General features: G+C 36.6%; 1 protein-coding gene across 1 annotated transcript; it reads left to right on the top strand.

The window, feature by feature from the left end:
* Positions 1 to 57: 57 nt before the first annotated feature.
* Positions 58 to 15,564, top strand: LOC138328254 (uncharacterized). The gene is made up of 12 exons (XM_069274967.1): positions 58 to 99; positions 894 to 983; positions 3,403 to 3,499; positions 4,654 to 4,711; positions 6,140 to 7,397; positions 8,652 to 8,922; positions 9,140 to 9,338; positions 10,069 to 10,110; positions 10,370 to 10,417; positions 11,239 to 11,286; positions 12,108 to 12,155; positions 13,032 to 15,564. The coding sequence occupies exons 4-12, from the start codon at positions 4,654 to 4,656 to the stop codon at positions 13,292 to 13,294; spliced, it is 2,235 nt and encodes a 744-aa protein (XP_069131068.1). The 5' UTR covers positions 58 to 99; positions 894 to 983; positions 3,403 to 3,499; the 3' UTR covers positions 13,295 to 15,564.
* Positions 15,565 to 20,363: the final 4,799 nt, after the last annotated feature.

Raw genomic sequence — 20,363 nt, 5'->3', positions numbered from 1 at the left:
AAATCCCTAACTTGGGTAACCATTTCATGAATGTTTATTATGGACATTCCAGAGTGTTGGTCCGAGAAGGACAAGGAAGTTACAGAGACCAACCTACAAGTGAGTCGTATGATTTTCGTAATTGCTCTTGTTACACTGACCTTACATACTTGCACAAAAAGCCTCTAATTGGTCAGTTATTCAGATTTGAATTCTTTGATGAGCTTTGATGTATGCTTCGCTGTAGTTGCCTTGAATTGTGCAGGATAGACTTGTACATGTCATAAGTTGACCTGATATTGTGATCAATTTCCCAGTATATCTTAGAATGTTATATTGGAACTGTTCAATATCTAATTCATAAATTACAAAGTTTGTTGTAATATTGTTTATTCTATAGTTACACAGTAATAATTATATGATTATTATAAGAATTATAATATTAATTCTTATAGCAATTCAGTAGATCAGTATCACAATTTAATTATTGTGTACAGTTTTCAGTTGAATTTGATACATATTTTGAATGGCTAGGCAATTCCGTATTGTAGATTGCAAGTTTGAGGTCTGGCCAGGGTGCAAGCCAATAAATTGTCTATATTTGTCTTTTGCCTTGCACTGCCCCATGTATGGTATATAATATTAAAAAAACCATGTTGCAATGTTTCATGATTGGTCAAGATATTTAGAACATGACTGTTTGCTTTGAATTAGAAATTTCTAGTATTAAAGATGAGTTTAAAAAAAATAAGATTATGAACAGACTTAGGTTTTCAAGCCAAAATGTTTTTTACATGATTTTCAGAGGGAAGAACTTGTATTTTCAGATATTTGGATTACCTCTTTTCATGATTGGATGACAAGTCTTCCTTTCACAAAAATGCATTGTCCTGATTTTGTTATTAATTTTATAGCTTGGAGAAAGACAGTGATTACAGTGTTTGCGATGATTCTGACAGAGACCCACTTTACAAGCCACAGAAGTCTGACGAATTTGATGATAGGTACAGTTAAAATGTTGAAATGACCATGAGAAGGGGAACAAAAAATTGCAACTTATGTATTGCCTGGAGAGTACTTTTTGTGTTTATACCATGCAAATAATTATCATTTCTCCTGTAACCCACATAAATTTACTTTCTATCTTATTTAGCGAGGACTATGAAAGAAAATGTCAAGTTTGTGAGAAATATTGGTCTGCTTCTCGTCATTTTATTAATTTTGTGAGGAATATCAAGCTTCCAAGTTTGTGAGAAATATCAGTCTGCATCTCGTCATTTTATTATTTTTGTGAGGAATATCAAGCTTCCGGTGTCATTTAATTTGTGAGGAATATCAGGGTTCCTCTCATCAATTATTTTGTGAGGAATATTCTGCTTTCCCTTTATCACCTTTATGGGGAATATGTATCAGGGTTCCTCTGTCGAGTTTGTGAGGAACATCTGGGTTCCTCTCTCTGTTAAGTTTATGAGGAATATCATGCTCCCTCTCTCTTGACAAGATTTTGAAAAATAGTGGGGTTTCTCTCTGTCCTTTAAGTTACGAGAAATACCAAGTATTAAGTTTGTGGAGATTTTTGTAAGTTTTTATGAAATATTTTTCTCCTAAATTTTATGGGGAATGAAATTGAGATCAGTGTCAATAAAATGCTTGAAATTGATGTTGATTAAGTGTAGTCAAGATCGTTTTTTAGACATGGATTTTCCTGCAGGAGGATTTGCTTGTTTTGAGAATGATTTCCAATTTAGTGAAATCCTTGCCTTTTGTGGAGACAGGAACATGGATGTTTTAGATCTACAGATATGTGGATCAAATTTCATTGTTTTTTTTAGTTTTTTTGAAATGCTGTGCTGCAAACAATTTTGCATTCAAAATAGTTTTAGTGTGATCTTTTATACCATTACATCTGTGTTATTGTAAGAATTTTTTAATCTGGTTCAACATGGACTGAAGACTGAATGGTGGTCTGTTTGTCTTGGTGGACTTTTAAGTTTAAATCAAATCAAAGGATCGTCAAATTTGTATGCAAAATATCTTCAGGAGATAAGGTAAACATATATTAAAAAATTGTTGGAAATTGCTTCACAATTAATTGGAAACATGGTCAATAAGTGGGGGAAAAACTTGTGGATTCATAGAACTGTATATAATTAAACTGATGTCACTGAGTATCTGGATTCGAAGACTATCTTGATCATTTGAGAGACCTGCTCCACTTGATTTAATTTTTATATTATTGGATTTCATGGCATTTGTTGATTGTTGAATAGCAAATAAGATTTTATTTTTGTAATCGGTTTAAAAGATTTTTTGGTAACTACCCTTACAGAAATATGAGGCCTCTGGCACATAGTTGCAGCAATATTGCTGCAATACATACTTTTTGTATGCAAATGAGTTTGCTGCACCAAAGCGGCATTGCACACACTTGCGGCACTAAAGCTGCACATAGTTGCATGCTTATATATACAGTCACATATACTTATTTATCTGAAAAATATTGCGAGCAAGTGAAAATGTCATTTGGACGAGTAGATTTTGATGAAGCACTTGTCCAACAGACGAGTACATTTCAAAGTTTTTCCGCAGCCCTGCTATACAAAGACCTTTTGAATTCATCTAGTGATGAAATTGGTGTTAATCTTGATCTAGAATTACCTTGTCAGTATCAAATAAAAAAATCAGTGTTCCAGGAAACATTACCCGTATCTTCACACACCACGACCTCGTGAATCAATGCTTGAATTGAAGTTCAACTGACTTTAACCTTTAGCAAAGGATCATGGGAGTACCCATATTCTTTGCTATACTGCAGCAATATTGCTGCAACTTTCCATAATTTTTTCGTGTAGGATGCTTCTTGTACAATATGCGGCACTATTCCTGCACACAGGTTTAAAAAAAAAGTTTCTGCACGAAAGTCGCAATAGTGCCAGAATGGTGTGGCCTACTCAGTTGTAGCAATACTGCTGCACACTTGCGCTTTCTGTAAGGGTACATTCTAAAGTATGATGTATTGTAGATATTTGTTCATAGAATGGTAATCTAGCTATCTTCCTTATTTGCTGAAAGAAATTCAATTTGTGTACATGCAGATCTCTTTTAATTTAAACCAACCTACAACATTTTTGCAGCTTTAATTTATAACATATTTGTGGCATTGTTATGCGTGTTTGAAGATATGTAACTTGACTTTACAGTGAAGCTTATACAATGTAATAATAGAGCTCATATGAATTTAAATCATTTCAATGCCTCCATCTCCTAAAAATCAAATTCGGACCTCTGAAACTTCTTGCTAATAACATATAGATGTTTCTACTTTCACCTGTGGTTACATAACATTTAAATGAAATTAAAAATATAATTATTATTGTTTTAATTAATATTTCAGGATTTAATCTTGTTTGAAATACATTTCAGCGAAACATGTGTCAGCGATAAAGAAAATAATCCTTCACAGAATTCAAAGAGAAATGCAGACTACCACCCTTCCATTGCAACTGTCAAGAAAATAAAGGTAACAATATAATGATTAAACTTCAATTGATATGAATATTTGCTATTATAGAAGATAATTGATGCAGAGCCAGACAAGAAACCTCTCTGTGCATATAACAAGATATGTAAACGGTGTAAAACAGTTTGTCACTAGCATAACCATCTAATGCAGATGATCATAGTTATATTATCAGTTTTTTGGTCACCTGAAACAAAGTCTCAAGTGACCTATTCTAATCACCTTTAGTCTGTTGTTGTACATCGTGCTACGATAAACAATTTATATTTTCGACTTCTTCTCCAAAACCGCTGATTGTGCTGAACCAAATTTGTTGAAATATTGTAGAAACCTTTCATGGCCAAAGGTTAACTGAAATTCTGAATTTTATGGTCCCAGTCCCCCAGGGGGCCTGAGGGGTGTGAGCAAAAGGGATCTATTAAGTAAAAACTTCAAAAATCTGCTAAAATTCCAAAAATTGTGAATTATATGACCCTGGGGTCTCTCATTTCCCCCTGGGGAGAGGGTTAAGTTTAGTATAGTTTATATAGGGAAAATACATTTTTTTAGAATTATTCAATCATTTGTTATAGGATATTGGTCAATATTGTCAAAATTATCAGTATGAGATGGCCATTGAATCCTTTAAACAAAATTTACATGACTGCCCCAGGGGCCTGGGGGGGGGAGGGGTGTCAAAAGGGGTCAAATAGGATAAAAGTTCTAAAATCAATCTTTTTCTGATATTCTGGAACTTGTTGAATCAAATTCTCTTCATAAATGGAAAGGTCTTAAGGTTCTTTAAAAAAAATTGTGAATTATATGGCCCTGGGGCCTTACATTTCCCTCTGGGGAGGGGTCAACATTACTAATAGTTTATATAGGGAAAACACATTTTTGAGAATTATTTGACCACTTGGTATAGGAAATTAGTGAAATGTTGGCCATATGGTTAAATATGCCACGGGCGAAGAGTTGTTCGCTCGGCACTTTCATCGGAACCTATTTGGCAGAGTTATGGTCGTTTGTGTAATGAAAATGAAGAATATAAATTCCACTAATTGGCTTGATCAGTTATACCGGAGTTATTGATTGCTGACTATTAGCTTACCTGAACTGGAAAAAGTGTATTACCAGGACATTAAATTTATTGTACATGTACTTGGTAATTGCAGATGGCTACAGATCAAGATGAATCAGATGAGGAGATAGACCCCATGCGTCCTTCAACAGGTACATTTCATATTAGGTTGCTGTGACTGTCTCAAAGGCAGTTTTGATAATTTTGATAGAGATGCCATTATCAGTTGTCTTGTCTACTGCTGCTGCTGTTTTACCCAAATATTTTGATATGTAATCTAATAAAGAAAAATCATGTTTTTAGTGCCACATTTATGGGCAAAGTAATACATGTATAATTTGCAGAATTTAAATCTGGTTCAAAGTTTGGGTCATCATTACTGCATCATATGAAATTAGAAAAATCACATTATTTTTATCATCAAGACATATTGTTAAATGAGTCGGGGCTCATGGCTTATAGCCGTCTTGCTTTGCAGTGATTTTTTTATGGTATTTTGGGGGAAAGTTTTTGTAACAAATTGGGAATTTTTAATCGCAAAAAGAGCAGTTTTGGGAAAAAGTTACCCATTTCTAAACATGGTATTATAGGTGATTAGATATTGTAAAACAGTAAACTGTTTCATTTTATCAAAAGGTTACGACTATCAAAACAGTTTCAGAGTATTTTGTTTTAGATTAGACAACGAGGGGAGAGATTTCCGGGTTTTATTTGTTTTTCAGCAATTTGATTTGGGAATTTTTCATTGTAATTGGGAAAAATTAGAGGTTTGGCATTGGGAATGGGGTCGTTTACCGACCCCAGTTGTATAAGGAGAAAAATCACTGCTTTGTCTATCCTCGTGTGCTGATCATAAACTTTTCACACTTGAAACTTCACAATTATATGCCTACCTGAAATGATCCTGAGAAGGTCCTGACCAAGAGTTTGTGTCTTTGTTGGTAAAAAATTCAAGATGGTCAGTCACCATGGCCAACAAACCACTGTACAATTAAGTATTATGTTAGAATAGAATTATATGGACTTCACAGTCGGAAAACCTGTAAGATCCATGGACCTCTTGTTCAAATTGGTCTATGTCTATTGTTCAAAAATAATCTAAAAATATTTCTCCAGCTCTGTTTTGGTTGCTCTGATCACTTGTGTGCATTCAATTTTGGAGAGAATTGGAACAGAAAATGTTGGCTTGTTTTGAATTTGACAATTATAGTCTGAATGTGTAACTTCTTTTGAGGATTTCATGTTGCATTTCACTTTGAAATTAAAAATAAGAGGAAAAAATCAATCCTAGACCCAATAAAGGCCATTCAGTAGGTTTATGATCAGAGTTCAGAATTTTGTATTATTAAATGTTAGGATTCTGAAAGCTCTTGGAGATCATAAATGGCCAAATATACTGAACGTGACCTCACCGGCCCTTCATGGGTCAGAGTATTTGACTAGGAGTTACGAAAATTGAGATAATAGAACAAAGGAGTGATTCAGGTCCATTGGGAGGGTTTTGGGTCTCTTGTCTGAGAGCGAGGAAATTGTAATATATACATAATGTATAATGGATGTTTGATATTTTTGTTATACAGATCATGTTCGTGCTGTTTCAAAAAAGGAAGATGGAGGCAGGAAATATGATAAGCGACAGGCATGTCTATTCTGTGGTGGACTTTTTGCCAAGATCTCGTCCCATCTGCAGAATATCCATCATGATGAAGCCACCGTTTGTAAAATTCTTGCAAAGCCAAAAAATTCTGAAGAAAGGAAAAAAGGCTGGCAGGAACTGAGAAACAAGGGTAATTTCCACCATAATATCGCGGTTCTGACTGGAACAAAAGAAGGAAACATAGTTGTAGACAGACGACCAGGAAAGGAAAAAGGGAAGGATTGTTTTCTCCCATGTCCATCATGCTTGGCTTTTATCTTAAAAGACGACTTATGGCGACATTCCAAGAAATGCCGATTCGCAGATAGCCAGAGCAATGAAAAAACTATCAAAAAGCAGGCTACACTTCTACTTCACGGCTCAACTTCGTCATCAGAAAATGAAGAAGGTAACAAATTTCGCCAGGTAGTATTAGAAGGGATGAAAAAAGACGAAGTTTTGGACATGATCACCCATGACAAGCTGTTGGTTCTCTTGGGCTCTAAATTGCTAATAAAAAATGGCCATGAAAGAGTGAGCAATGTAAGACAAAAAATTCGGGAAATGGGGCGTCTTCTCCAGGTACTGACAAAAACAGCAGAAGAAAGTTCCTGTACTATGAGCGACTTCTTAACCCCAGAAAAGTTTGATGTAGTGGTATGTGGCGTCAAAAAACTCTGTATTTTAGAAGGAGAAACTGTGCGGGGATGTGACAAGTATGAGAGGCCTGCACTGGCCCTCAAAGTTGGACATACTTTAAAGAAGTTGGCTCAGATTAAAATAGGACAGGCATTGCGCAATCATGATGAAAAGGAGAGGACAGATGCAGAGAATTATCTTACTTTGCATAATGATGAATGGTGCGAAAAAGTTAGTAGTCATGCCATCAGCACATTGTCCGAGAGAAAGTTCAACAATCCAGACATATTGCCGCTCACAGAAGACATAGTATGTCTAAGGAAATATCTTCTTGAAGAAATGAAAAAAGTACAAGTAGAATTGAACAAGCAGCCCAGCAGCGATACCAGTACTTGGAGATACCTGGCACAACTTGCCCTGTGCAGAGTTTGTGTCTTCAACAGACGTAGAGGGGGTGAAGTGGGTGAGATGTTGCTTACATCATACCAGGAAAGGAATATGGAGCAAGGATCCAAAGAATTGATATCATGTCTGGAACCAATTGAAAAGAAACTTATGGAAAGGTAAATTTTGTATTAGTAAGCTTAAGCCTGTTTTTCTGGTTTTGAGATACATGTAAGAGACATGACTTTCAAAAGATTTTATATATAATGTGCCTTACATAATTAAGGTTCCTTAATAGAGATAAAGATGCTGTTTTTGCAGCGGGGATAAGGGTACTTGTCAGTTGTCACAAGTTTTGTTATCTGGTTTTAGGTCATCTGACCCCAAGGGTCAGGATGACCTATAGTCATTATGCTCCATCTGCCGTCGTCTGCTGTGCATAAACTTTTCATTCAAAGGACTTCTTCTCAATAACCATAAGGCCCAATGTACTCATATTTGGCCTGTAGTATGCTGGGCTGAAGGACTACCAAAGTTGTGAAAATGAATGATCTTGAACTACTTTTAAGGTCACAGGGGTCAAATATACTTATCCGAACAGGTGCAATTTGGTTGAATCTTGCCTGAAATGATCATTACATACTAGTCCTAACAAAGTGTTGTTATTTTTCGGGTTGATCCGAAATCCAGCTGTTATCCTAGAAACACATTTGGAACTTATCCTCTAGATCTACTAGTGCAATTTGGCTGAAACTTGCCTGAAATGATCCAGACATGGTCCGACAAAGTGATATTATTTTTCAGGTTGATCAAAAATTCAAGATGCCCACCACGGCCACCATGTTGAAAACACATTTTGAACTTTTTCTCAAGTTCTATCGGAGCTACATGTATTCGCAACTTGCCTCAAATGATCCTGACATGGTCCCAAAGATTGTTAATCTGGGGATGATCTCAAATCTAAGATGGCTACCATGACACCATATCTAATTACCGTATTCGACCCAATAAGCGCCTGGGCCCTTACAAAAATGGATAAAAATGAAAAGGTGTTAATATGTCAAATTTATTGCAAATTAATACCGTTTATGTAGTTTTGGTCCTTATTTGTGCCTGGGCAATTGAAATTGAGGCCTCAAAAAGGGACATGGGCGCTTATTGGGTCAAATACGGTAGTTTCCTATACAACTGCATTTTACCAAGGTAGTCAGATGACCGTTAAGGTCCTTGGGCCTATTGTTATTGGCTTGTTTTCATTTGATATCAAATTTAGTCAAGGCGACCAGCTTATAAGAAATCATTATTGAAGTCCGATGTCAAAGGGAAAAATATCTCTTGTTTTCAAATGAATATTTTGTTATTATGAAGCAAAGTTGTATGGTTACAATTATTTATGTGTATTGGTTTATATATTAATGTGGTTATTTTTACAGGCTGCAACTTGTTGATATCATGGGGAAAAGGAAAAGGAAGGTTCCAGTTATTCTTACTGCAGACATGGTGGAAGCCCTTGATTGTTTGAATAGTCACAGATCTGCAGTTGTTTCACCAGCAAACAAGTATTTGTTTGCTGCACTATCAACATCTAATGGTCACTTGAAAGGATGGGATGCCCTAAATATGATCTCTCAGAAAGCTGGTCTGCAAAAACCGCAACTAATGAGAACAACAAACCTGAGAAAATATGTGGCAACTGTTTCCCAGGTAGGAGAACATATATATATAAAGTTCACCTGTTATACTACTTAAGAAAGGTTTGAAATGAAGTCCCGTCATGATATGTGGTCTTTATCAAATTGCTTTTGAAATGAAACAAACATAGACATTTTTAACGGAACTAGATATACTACTTTAATGTTGGTGTCTGTACTGTAAAAATCATTTCTGATTTGATTTGATAGATTAGTTCTGAATCTTGCAGATTGTTGACATGGGATCAAATCAAGAGTTAGAATGGCTAGCATCACACATGGGACACAGTCTGTCGGTACACAGGGAATACTACCGTCTACAGGAGAAGACCCTAGAGTTGGCAAAAGTCAGTAAACTACTTATGGTTGTAGACAAGGGACTTACATACAAGTATGCCGGACGCAGACTTGATCAGATAACTCTTGATGGTGAGAAGGAAATGACACTCTGTGCTCACTCTATGGATAGCATTTTTTTCGGCATTTTGCTAATGGAAGACACTAATTGCTAAAATAAAAATAATTGTTTTAGCATTTATTGCTAAGCTTTTTTTGGCTGAATTAGAAAATAAATTTGTAATTTCATTTCTTTTTTCATTCTAAATACCTGAGCTATCAAATCCATGATTCAAGATGAGTTCCTAAACATTTGTCATTCCAATTGTTACACTGGAAAAATAATGGCCTGGTTATGGCCTTGAGGAATAGGGAGGGATATGTGGAGGAGTATGAAAATATCATGTTATTTTTATTATTTTCTTAGTTTACTTTTAGTAATTAAAAGCATTGCAAATGTTGCCCTATGTGCTATTGTAGATATCATAATTTTTAAAAAGACAATTTTCTTTGTTGGGCACTAAGTATCACTAGTTTTGCTTAAGAACATTTCTTTTTTGCTAAAGAAAAAAGAAAGGTTTTAGCAACTTTTGCTAAGGCGTTTTTTTTATCTAGAGTTACCAGACACTAATTATGAAATATGATTCTTAAATTTTCCATTTTACAGGAGTAAAATAGTTTAGAAAGTTTTTTCTTTTAGGTCTTGTACATCCCAAAAAGTAATTTTCAGAGTTCAGCTATTGGCAATATGGTCCACCCAGAATGTAAAGAAGGGGTAGAGAATTTTGTCAGATAAATTTGTATTAAACTATTTCAATTACAGAAATTGAAGATGTTTCTGAGGAGCCTAATCAGCATGAGACAGGTTAGTAGTTATGGTCACACTTTAACATATAATGCATGCTATCACATCTCTGACATTATTCTCACCTGTTTGTATTAATCTCATCCTTATAATACTGTAAAAAATTAGTTTCCGTACTCCATGTTTGTCAATTTCTATGTGTTTATGCAGTATGTGCATTTTTGGCACTTGAATTGCAACAGCGAAGGCCCTTCAACCATTAGTTTTGTTTTGATAACAGCTGCAGCATTGAAAATTAATTGTTTCCCTATTCTTACAGAAAATGATGGCCCAGCTGATGAAGAGGAACATGCTGAAATGACTTATGGTAATGCAATGGGAGTCTGTTAATAGGGCATTACACTTGATATCTCGGTCCAAGTTTCAATTAAAAACTTGGAAAGTGCAAAAACATTGTTTATGTATTTTCCAATTTTTTTTAATTTAGTCCAACTTCACCAAAAAAGCACTGGAGGGGTATTATCTCTGTCCCTACTAATGTCCTGCCAATCTTTAGACAGATCAGAAAAACAAGATGGCTGACAGACAGCCATATTGGATTTTGGCATTTCAAGTTTCCTTTCATTATTTCTTAATTTTTCAAGCTTCAGGTTTGGATTTTCCTTCGTTTTTAGAAGTGCCCATTGAATATTGTGTATTAAAAATTGTACTTGAAGTAATAAATGGATATTTCACATTCTTCATTATAGTGTTTATTTTACTACCTGCAGCCTTCATTGAGTTTGGCCGTTGAAATTTGTTTTTAATGTTTTCAAAATAAAATATTCATTGAGTCTTCTTTCACATCTTAATCATTGATTAAGAGAAATAGTGGTAAGAAGGGAAAAGATCAGTCTGATAAAGATCCAATAAATGTCATTTAGTGGTTGGAGCCAAGATCTCTCTGGGATCTCTTGTTATCTAAGTTCTTTTAAGGTGGTCATTAAGACATTGTTTCCAATTTTATGAAAATCGTCGTATTGTCATGGTAACACAGTGTATGCTTCTGATTGGTTGAAATTTAGACTCGATTAAAATTCATTCAGTGTGTTAGGGCAAGAAGCGACCAATTCTTCTAATTTTAACATCTTTCAGTTGCAGCGTTAGATAAAAGTTTTGTAGGTATTAATTGTTTTCTTCTTCTGACAGAAAAAGATGACCAAGCTGAAGAAGAGGATCATGCTGAAATGACTTATGGTAATGCAATGGGAGTCTGTTAATAGGGCATTACACTTGATATCTCGGTCCAAGTTACAATTAAAAACTTGGAAAGTGCAAAAACATTGTTTATGTATTTTCCAATTTTTTTTAATTTAGTCCAACTTCACCAAAAAAGCACTGGAGGGGTATTATCTCTGTCCCTACTAATGTCCTGCCAATCTTTAGACAGATCAGAAAAACAAGATGTCTGACAGACAGCCATATTGGATTTTGGCATTTCAAGTTTCCTTTCATTATTTCTTAATTTTTCAAGCTTCAGGTTTGGATTTTCCTTCGTTTTTAGAAGTGCCCATTGAATATTGTGTATTAAAAATTGTACTTGAAGTAATAAATGGATATTTCACATTCTTCATTATAGTGTTTATTTTACTACCTGCAGCCTTCATTGAGTTTGGCCGTTGAAATTTATTTTTAATGTTTTCAAAATAAAATATTCATTGAGTCTTCTTTCACATCTTAATCATTGATTAAGAGAAATAGTGGTAAGAAGGGAAAAGATCAGTCTGATAAAGATCCAATAAATGTCATTTAGTGGTTGGAGCCAAGATCTCTCTGGGATCTCTTGTTATCTAAGTTCTTTTAAGGTGGTCATTAAGACATTGTTTCCAATTTTATGAAAATCGTCGTATTGTCATGGTAACACAGTGTATGCTTCTGATTGGTTGAAATTTAGACTCGATTAAAATTCATTCAGTGTGTTAGGGCAAGAAGCGACCAATTCTTCTAATTTTAACATCTTTCAGTTGCAGCGTTAGATAAAAGTTTTGTAGGTATTAATTGTTTTCTTCTTCTGACAGAAAAAGATGACCAAGCTGAAGAAGAGGATCATGCTGAAATAGATGAAGGTAATGCAATGAAAATGTTCTGATACATTGACAGATGAACTTAATTTTTTTATCATAATTTCTTAGTACTTGTTAGCTCAACTGGTCCAAAGGACCGGATGTGAGCTTATGGGATACCGCTGTGTCCGGTGTCCGTCAACAATCGACTTCTTCTCCATTCTCCGGAATTCAACAAAATTTGACTGGTAGCATCCTTATGGGTTGCTGACTGAAAATTGTACAAATGATGGGGCTGAGGGGTGGGGCCAAAAGGGGTCAATTTGGCTATTTCCATATAAACCAGTTCTTCTCTGCAAATGAGCATGGGAGAACGCTCATAATGCAATGGTAGCATCCCTGTAGGGTGGGGATTCAAAATTGTACGCATGATGGGGCTGACCACCCAGGGGCCTTAGACGCAGGGCCAAAAAGGTTAATTAGGCTACTATTTTCATATAAATTATTTCCTCTCTGAAACTATGTATTGGATAGCATATTCGTATGGTATCTATAACATCATTATATGTTTGGGTTTAAAAAATGGGATCAATTTGTCTTTGTGAATCACTAATTACTAAATTACAGAATAACTAAAAAAAAACACCAGGTGAGCGATACAGGCCCTCTGGGCCTCTTGTTTAACATTCATATCAGTCGTCGCTGACCCCCTGGGGCACCAGATGGGTGGGGCCAAACCGGGTCAAAATGACTTAAAATTAAAGAAAGAAAAAAATAGTTCAAAGGTTTGAAAGAAGCAAATAATCTTCATAGATTAAAAAGTCAAATTTATATAATCACTGACCGACTTCAAGGGATAGTATATTAGTGTTTATATGTCTTTGTTTCATTCTAAACAAACTCAGGTGACTGTCAAGGTCCATTGGCCTCTTGTTTCAGGATGTACTAGAAAAAAGAAGAAGACTGTTGCTAAGAAAATGCCATGGACGCAAGAAGAGAAGGATCTCTTGAAAAAGAAATTTCATCGCAGTATTTCGAGCAGAACACCACCATGTAAAAATGATATACTTGTAGAATGCAGGAAGGATGAACGAATAAAGAAAATATTTGACTGTCGAGGCTGGCTTCAAATGAAGTACATAATTTGGAGCCTTGCACAACAACATCACAAGAGGTGTCAAAAACTTCTTGATAAAAGATGATTCGTGAAATGATTGTCCAAAGACATAATTATGTTTCAAGATTTCACAGTTTGTGCCAGGTTGGGTGGAAAATTGATCTCTTTCTAAATGGATTATTTTACATTATGCAATTGATCCATTGTATTGTTTTAATATGCTGTATTATGGAGAGCTGATTTTAATGTTAGTTATGTTCCAAAAAGTGGTACTGTTTACCAAAACGTTGATGTTTTAGCTCAGGTGGCCTGAACTGCCGTGAGCTTATGTCGCAGTGTCAGCGTCCATCGTCCATCCGCCAACTTTTCACAAAAATCCCTATTAAATATATAGTTATGAATGACTTACGGATTTTGACCAAATTTGGTCTGAAGCTTGCTTGATAGATAGGGAATGTATTGATGATCTTGTGTCTCAAAAACATAATTTGTTGAAGACAACTGATCACAATTGTTTTTGTTTTGTGATAATAACTAAATAAACCAGGTGAGCGATTCAGGCCCTCTGGGCCTTTTGATTTTTTAATCTATATAAGGCATATATAAGGATTCCAAATACGTCAGTACTTATTTGATTAAAATATTATGACATTCATTTTTTGTATTAATCCTTTATTTGATAGGTTTTGCATATGGCTTCACTTTAAATGACTTTTTGTTTGGGGTCTGTCAATTGTGAAAAATTCTTGTTACAGCTATTTCTCAGATAGCACTTGATAGATTTTTATTAACTTCATATCATGGGTCCCATGGGTCAATCACTCGTCCTATCTGTCCGTCCGTTAATGATATCTGATACCGCTATTTCTCAGAAAGTACTGAAGGGATCTTTCTCAAATTTCATATGTAGGTTTCATGTTACATTTTGAGACCGATCAGACAACAAGATGGCTGACTTGCCGACATCTTGGATTTTGGTAGTTGAAGTTTGTTACCATTATTTCTCAGAAAGTACTAAAGGGATCTTTTTCAAATTTTATATGTGCAATAATGTAGTTTCCCCATATGGCCTTTGTATTGACCAATTTTGGGACCAATCGGTCAACAAGATGGCTCACAGGCCACCATCTTGGAATTTGATAGTAAAAGTTTGAAAAGCAGAGAAGTGATCCCTCTTTCATTTTTCTGACATAGATAATTCTTTGGTTTGGTTGGTGCCAAGATCCCTCTGGGATCTCTGGTTTAATGCTTTATGCTTTCGACTAAAAGTTACTGTTGTTGTTTTAAGTGTAATGGAACCTGTGATTTTTATTTGTAACTGCCCAAAAGTATTGGGTATTTTATTTTTTGGTTTTCTGAGCACCATGTGCCATCAATAAATATTTCACATTTTAAACTAATTAAGTTCAATCCATGGAATTAAGCTAGAGCTTAATTGCTTGAAATCATAATAACAGAGATAGTCCTGCTCAATTATTGTTATTTTTTATTTTTCAGGTGAACTAGAAATTTGTGTTCGCCATAATTTTGAAAAACACATTTAATATTAACTTTTTATCTGGTTCAACTAGTACCATAAAACTGAACATTGATGGAAGTATTATGGGAAAATCGCCCATTAAGTACTGTAATTTTTCATCTGCTGAAAAATAATGATATAGCTGCTATGATAGCCAGAGATAGTCCTGACCAAATGTTGTTAAGTTTTATTTGGATCTGAAATCGAAGATGACAACCGTCTTTGAAAAGACATGCCTGTATATATATGACTTCTTCTTAACCTCAACTTGTGCCATTGAATAGGAAATTGGTTTTAAGTTAGGAAAAAATTGACAGGCAGCTATGGCAGTCTTTTTCTATCATGATCGAACACTCATTTTTAACTCTAAAGAGTTAGTCTAAATGTGCTTTAATCAAAATAGTCCAATTTGTTATTCATAATTTCAATAATGGTCCTATAGCGAATTTTTCATTGTTCACTATATTACATGTACTTCATATGAGCGAGTTTGTTAAAAATTGTGATGCAGGTAGGCAGATGAACATTAATGCTCATGGGCCTTTTATTAATTATTTTCTTGTGAGTATAGAAACACTGAATGCCACTTAAGCAGTCCTTTTAGGCTTTAAGATTGTCTTTACTAAGTCTAATAGTTGTGTGTTATTCATAATTTGCCAAAAGTGCATGGTCCTCTTGTTTGTAACTTTTATTTTAAAAGTAAAGGAAATATTTTCCAAACATGATAACAATTTAGGTTTTTCTCGCAATGTGTTCAGTCAGATTTAATGAAAAACCAAAACCCATGCCTTGTGCAAGTACACACTCACCTATTGATTATGATCAATAAAATGTTAATGAAAAAAAAATCAGTTCTTTTATGTATTTGGTCATTTGATCAGAAAATATGAAGTGTTTGTGAGGAAGGTCAAGTCTCTCCGGTAACAGAGTTTGCGGGGAACATATCTCTCGTATACTGATGTTTGTGAGGAAGGACAAGTCTCTCCGTGAACAGAGTTTGCGGGGAACCTATCTCTCGTATACTGATGTTTGTGAGGAAGGTCAAGTCTCTCCATGAACAGAGTTTGTGGGGAACATATCTCTCGTATACTGATGTTTGTGAGGAAGGACAAGTCTCTCCATGAACAGAGTTTGCGGGGAACCTATCTCTCGTATACTGATGTTTGTGAGGAAGGTCAAGTCTCTCCATGAACAGAGTGTGCGGGGAATACATCTCTCGCTTACTGATGTTTGTGAGGAAGGTCAAGTCTCTCCATGAACAGAGTTTGTGGGGAACATATCTCTCGTATACTGATGTTTGTGAGGAAGGACAAGTCTCTCCGTGAACAGAGTTTGCGGGGAACCTATCTCTCGTATACTGATGTTTGTGAGGAAGGTCAAGTCTCTCCATGAACAGAGTTTGTGGGGAACATATCTCTCGTATACTGATGTTTGTGAGGAAGGACAAGTCTCTCCGTGAACAGAGTTTGTGGGGAACATATCTCTCGTATACTGATGTTTGTGAGGAAGGACAATTCTCTCCGGTAACAGAGTGTGCGGGGAATACATCTCTCGCTTACTGGTGTTTGTGAGGAAGGACAAGTCTCTCCATGAACAGAGTGTGCGGGGAATACATCTCTCGTATACTGGTGTTTGTGAGGAAGGACAAGTCTCTCCATGAACAGAGTTTGTGGGGAACATATCTCTCGTATACTGATGTTTGTGAGGAAGGTCAAGTCTCTCCGTGAACAGAGTTTGCGGGGAACCTATCTCTCGTATACTGGTGTTTGTGAGGAAGGACAAGTCTCTCCGTGAACAGAGTTTGCGGGGAACCTATCTCTCGTATACTGATGTTTGTGAGGAAGGTCAAGTCTCTCCATGAACAGAGTTTGTGGGGAACATATCTCTCGTATACTGGTGTTTGTGAGGAAGGACAATTCTCTCCGGTAACAGAGTGTGCGGGGAATACATCTCTCGCTTACTGGTGTTTGTGAGGAAGGACAAGTCTCTCCGTGAACAGAGTTTGCGGGGAACATATCTCTCGTATACTGATGTTTGTGAGGAAGGTCAAGTCTCTCCATGAACAGAGTTTGTGGGGAACATATCTCTCGTATACTGATGTTTGTGAGGAAGGACAAGTCTCTCCGTGAACAGAGTTTGTGGGGAACATATCTCTCGTATACTGATGTTTGTGAGGAAGGTCAAGTCTCTCCATGAACAGAGTTTGTGGGGAACATATCTCTCGTATACTGATGTTTGTGAGGAAGGACAAGTCTCTCCGTGAACAGAGTTTGTGGGGAACATATCTCTCGTATACTGATGTTTGTGAGGAAGGACAAGTCTCTCCGTGAACAGAGTTTGCGGGGAACATATCTCTCGTATACTGATGTTTGTGAGGAAGGTCAAGTCTCTCCATGAACAGAGTTTGTGGGGAACATATCTCTCGTATACTGATGTTTGTGAGGAAGGACAATTCTCTCCGGTAACAGAGTTTGCGGGGAATATATCTCTCGTATACTGGTGTTTGTGAGGATGGACAAGTCTCTACGGTAACAGAGTTTGCGGGGAATACATCTCTCGCTTACTGGTGTTTGTGAGGAAGGACAAGTCTCTCCGTGAACAGAGTTTGTGGGGAACATATCTCTCATATACTGGTGTTTGTGAGGAAGGATAATTCTCTCCGGTAACAGTTTGTGGGGAACATATCTCTCGCTTACTGGTGTTTGTGAGGAAGGAAAAATCTCTCCGGTAACAGTTTGTGGGGAACATACCTCTCGTATACTGATGTTTGTGAGGAAGGATAAGTCTCCACGGTAACAGAGTTTGTGGGGACATATCTCTCGTATACTGGTGTTTGTGAGGAAGGACAAGTCTCCGTGAAGAGAGTTTGCGGGGAACATATCTCTCGTATACTGGTGTTTGTGAGGAAAGTGAGGTCTCTCCGGTAACAGAGTTTGTGGGGAACATATCTCTCGTATACTGGTGTTTGTTAGGAAAGTGAAGTCTCTCCGGTAACAGAGTTTGTGGGGAACATATCTCTCGTATACTGGCGTTTGTGAGGAAGGTAAAGTCTCTCCGGTAACAGAGTTTGTGGGGAACATATCTCTCGCTTACTGGTGTTTGTGAGGAAAGTTAACTCTCTCCGTGAACAGGATTTGTTAGGAATCTATCTCGTATACTGGTGTTTGTGAGGAAGGTCAAGTCTCTCCGGTAACAGAGTTTGCGGGGAACATATCTCTCGCTTACTGGTGTTTGTGAGGAAGGACAAGTCTCTCCGGTAACAGAGTTTGTGGGGAACATATCTCTCGTATACTGGTGTTTGTGAGGAAAGTGAAGTCTCTCCGGTAACAGATATTGTGGGGAACATATCTCTCATATACTGATGTTTGTGAGGAAGGACAAGTCTATCCGTGAACAGAGTTTGCGGGGAATACATCTCTCGTATACTGATGTTTGTGAGGAAGGACAAGTCTCTCCGTGAACAGAGTTTGTGGGGAACATATCTCTCGTATACTGGTGTTTGTGAGGAAAGTGAAGTCTCTCCGGTAACAGAGTTTGTGGGGAACATATCTCTCGTATACTGGTGTTTGTGAGGAAAGTGAAGTCTCTCCGGTAACAGAGTTTGTGGGGAACATATCTCTCGTATACTGGTGTTTGTGAGGAAAGTGAAGTCTCTCCGGTAACAGAGTTTGCGGGGAACATATCTTTCATATACTGGTGTTTGTGAGGAAGGTCAAGTCTCTCCGGTAACAGAGTTTGTGGGGAACATATCTCGCTTACTGGTGTTTATGAGGAAAGTTAAATCTCCGTGAACAGGATTTGTTAGGAATCTATCTCGTATACTGGTGTTTGTGAGGAAGGACAAGTCTCTCCGGTAACAGAGTTTGCGGGGAACATATCTCTCGTATACTGGTGTTTGTGAGGAAGGTCAAGTCTCTCCGGTAACAGAGTTTGCGGGGAACATATCTGTCGCTTACTGGTATTTGTGAGGAAGGTCCTGTGAACAGGATTTATGGTAGCTGATGGAAGCATCTGCCACTCACAGGTGTTCGTGAGTAAGCTCTTTGTGGAAAGGGTTGGTGATTAATGCTTGTGTTTGATGGAAAACTTATAATCATAGAATTTAATAGGTTTATCGGTAATACATTTCTCACCGAGATGAATGTGACGAAAATGTAACGCATTATCACCTGCCATATTAATTAAAAGACCTTTACATAAAAGTGAACATTTGATTATAACGAACAGGGTAGGGAATCCACGATGAAAAATAGTGTATAGACATAATGTAAAACAGGTGACTGTCAAATGTATATCTTTGAAAAGAGTTTATGGGGAATGGTATTTCCATGTGGAAAATATGAATTATTGGTACATTTATCACAGAGGTGTTCCGAATTATCCCCATAAAAAAAGACATTGCCCCATATACTGCATGAAAGTGGGGAGCTGCTTAAGAAAAGAGATAACAAAATACCAAAGAGAGGCGGCAATCAGGAGGGTTTGTACATCGACTTGATGATGCAAATATTTAAGAATACTTGTGGGAAAGGTGATTCCTCACAACGTTGTGTAGTTCCCAATTCCTCATAAGCACCGATTGGCGAGTAAGAGAGAGAGAGCGACGCCTAACTTCAAAGCGACATAATCAACCACAGTGTACCGTTATACTTCTCTTTTGAAGTATATCCGATAGGACTAAATTACCTGTTCTATTCTGTTGTATCCAGTTTTACTATGAGATTACAGGGGTGTTAAGATCGTAAATGATCGGAACCCCTGGAGTATCGACGATGCTAATCATACACAAATGCATATAACCTAATCAGGGCAAAATTAAAATTCTCAGGTAACCTACAAAATACATTTTACATCCGCCATGTACATGACAAGGTAAACACTGACTGGTATGTGTATGCTTTTGTAAAGTCAAATCTGCACAAAGAATTAAAAAGACTACGGATTGTTATGGTAAACCACCGGTCAAGTATATAACTAAACGGTGGATAGTTCAACTCTCCTCCACGGTTTGTGTTTAGTTTCGTATCCATGGCCAATACTGTAAACCAGCTCTCTTTCATGGTTACTATAACTAATTTTCGCGATTTTTATGTCAAAACAAGGATAAACATTCGCGGAATCAAACATTGAATGGGAATTCCTATATCAATATAAAAGTAGTTTATAATAAGCTTTCGCGAATTTACTTGAGATGCGAAAATAATCGCAAGCAAAAGAAAGTGAATTTACAGTATTTAAATCTCCGTTCCACAGTGCAAAGTTTTCACATTTTGATTTCCTTGATGGATATGTGTGTACTGGAATGGAGGTTACATTTTCTGAACATGTTTCTCGTGTTCTAATCAATTATATTATCTCTTAATAACACACGATACGACTGCACCCAAAAAAATAGCATATAATTACTGCATGCCCTAAATGGACGATTCCCGTCTCCTCTCACCGAAAGCGTTTCGTGGCGCGTGCAGATACATATGTACATCGCATGACAAAATGTCTCTCCAGAGTCCCTTGCAATATCAGTTTTCACGGGAGAAAAATGTGGCAGGTAATAACTCTGAAATTAGGGTCCCAACTCTACTCTTTCACTGTCGAGAAGACAATAAGTTATAATGATGAACGAAAGGCAAAAGCA

Source organism: Argopecten irradians, chromosome 7 (genome assembly GCF_041381155.1).
Source record: "Argopecten irradians isolate NY chromosome 7, Ai_NY, whole genome shotgun sequence".
Taxonomy (NCBI): Eukaryota; Metazoa; Mollusca; class Bivalvia; order Pectinida; family Pectinidae; genus Argopecten; species Argopecten irradians.
Note: the sequence above shows the minus strand (reverse complement) of the source record. Positions and strands in the feature narration are given on the sequence as shown.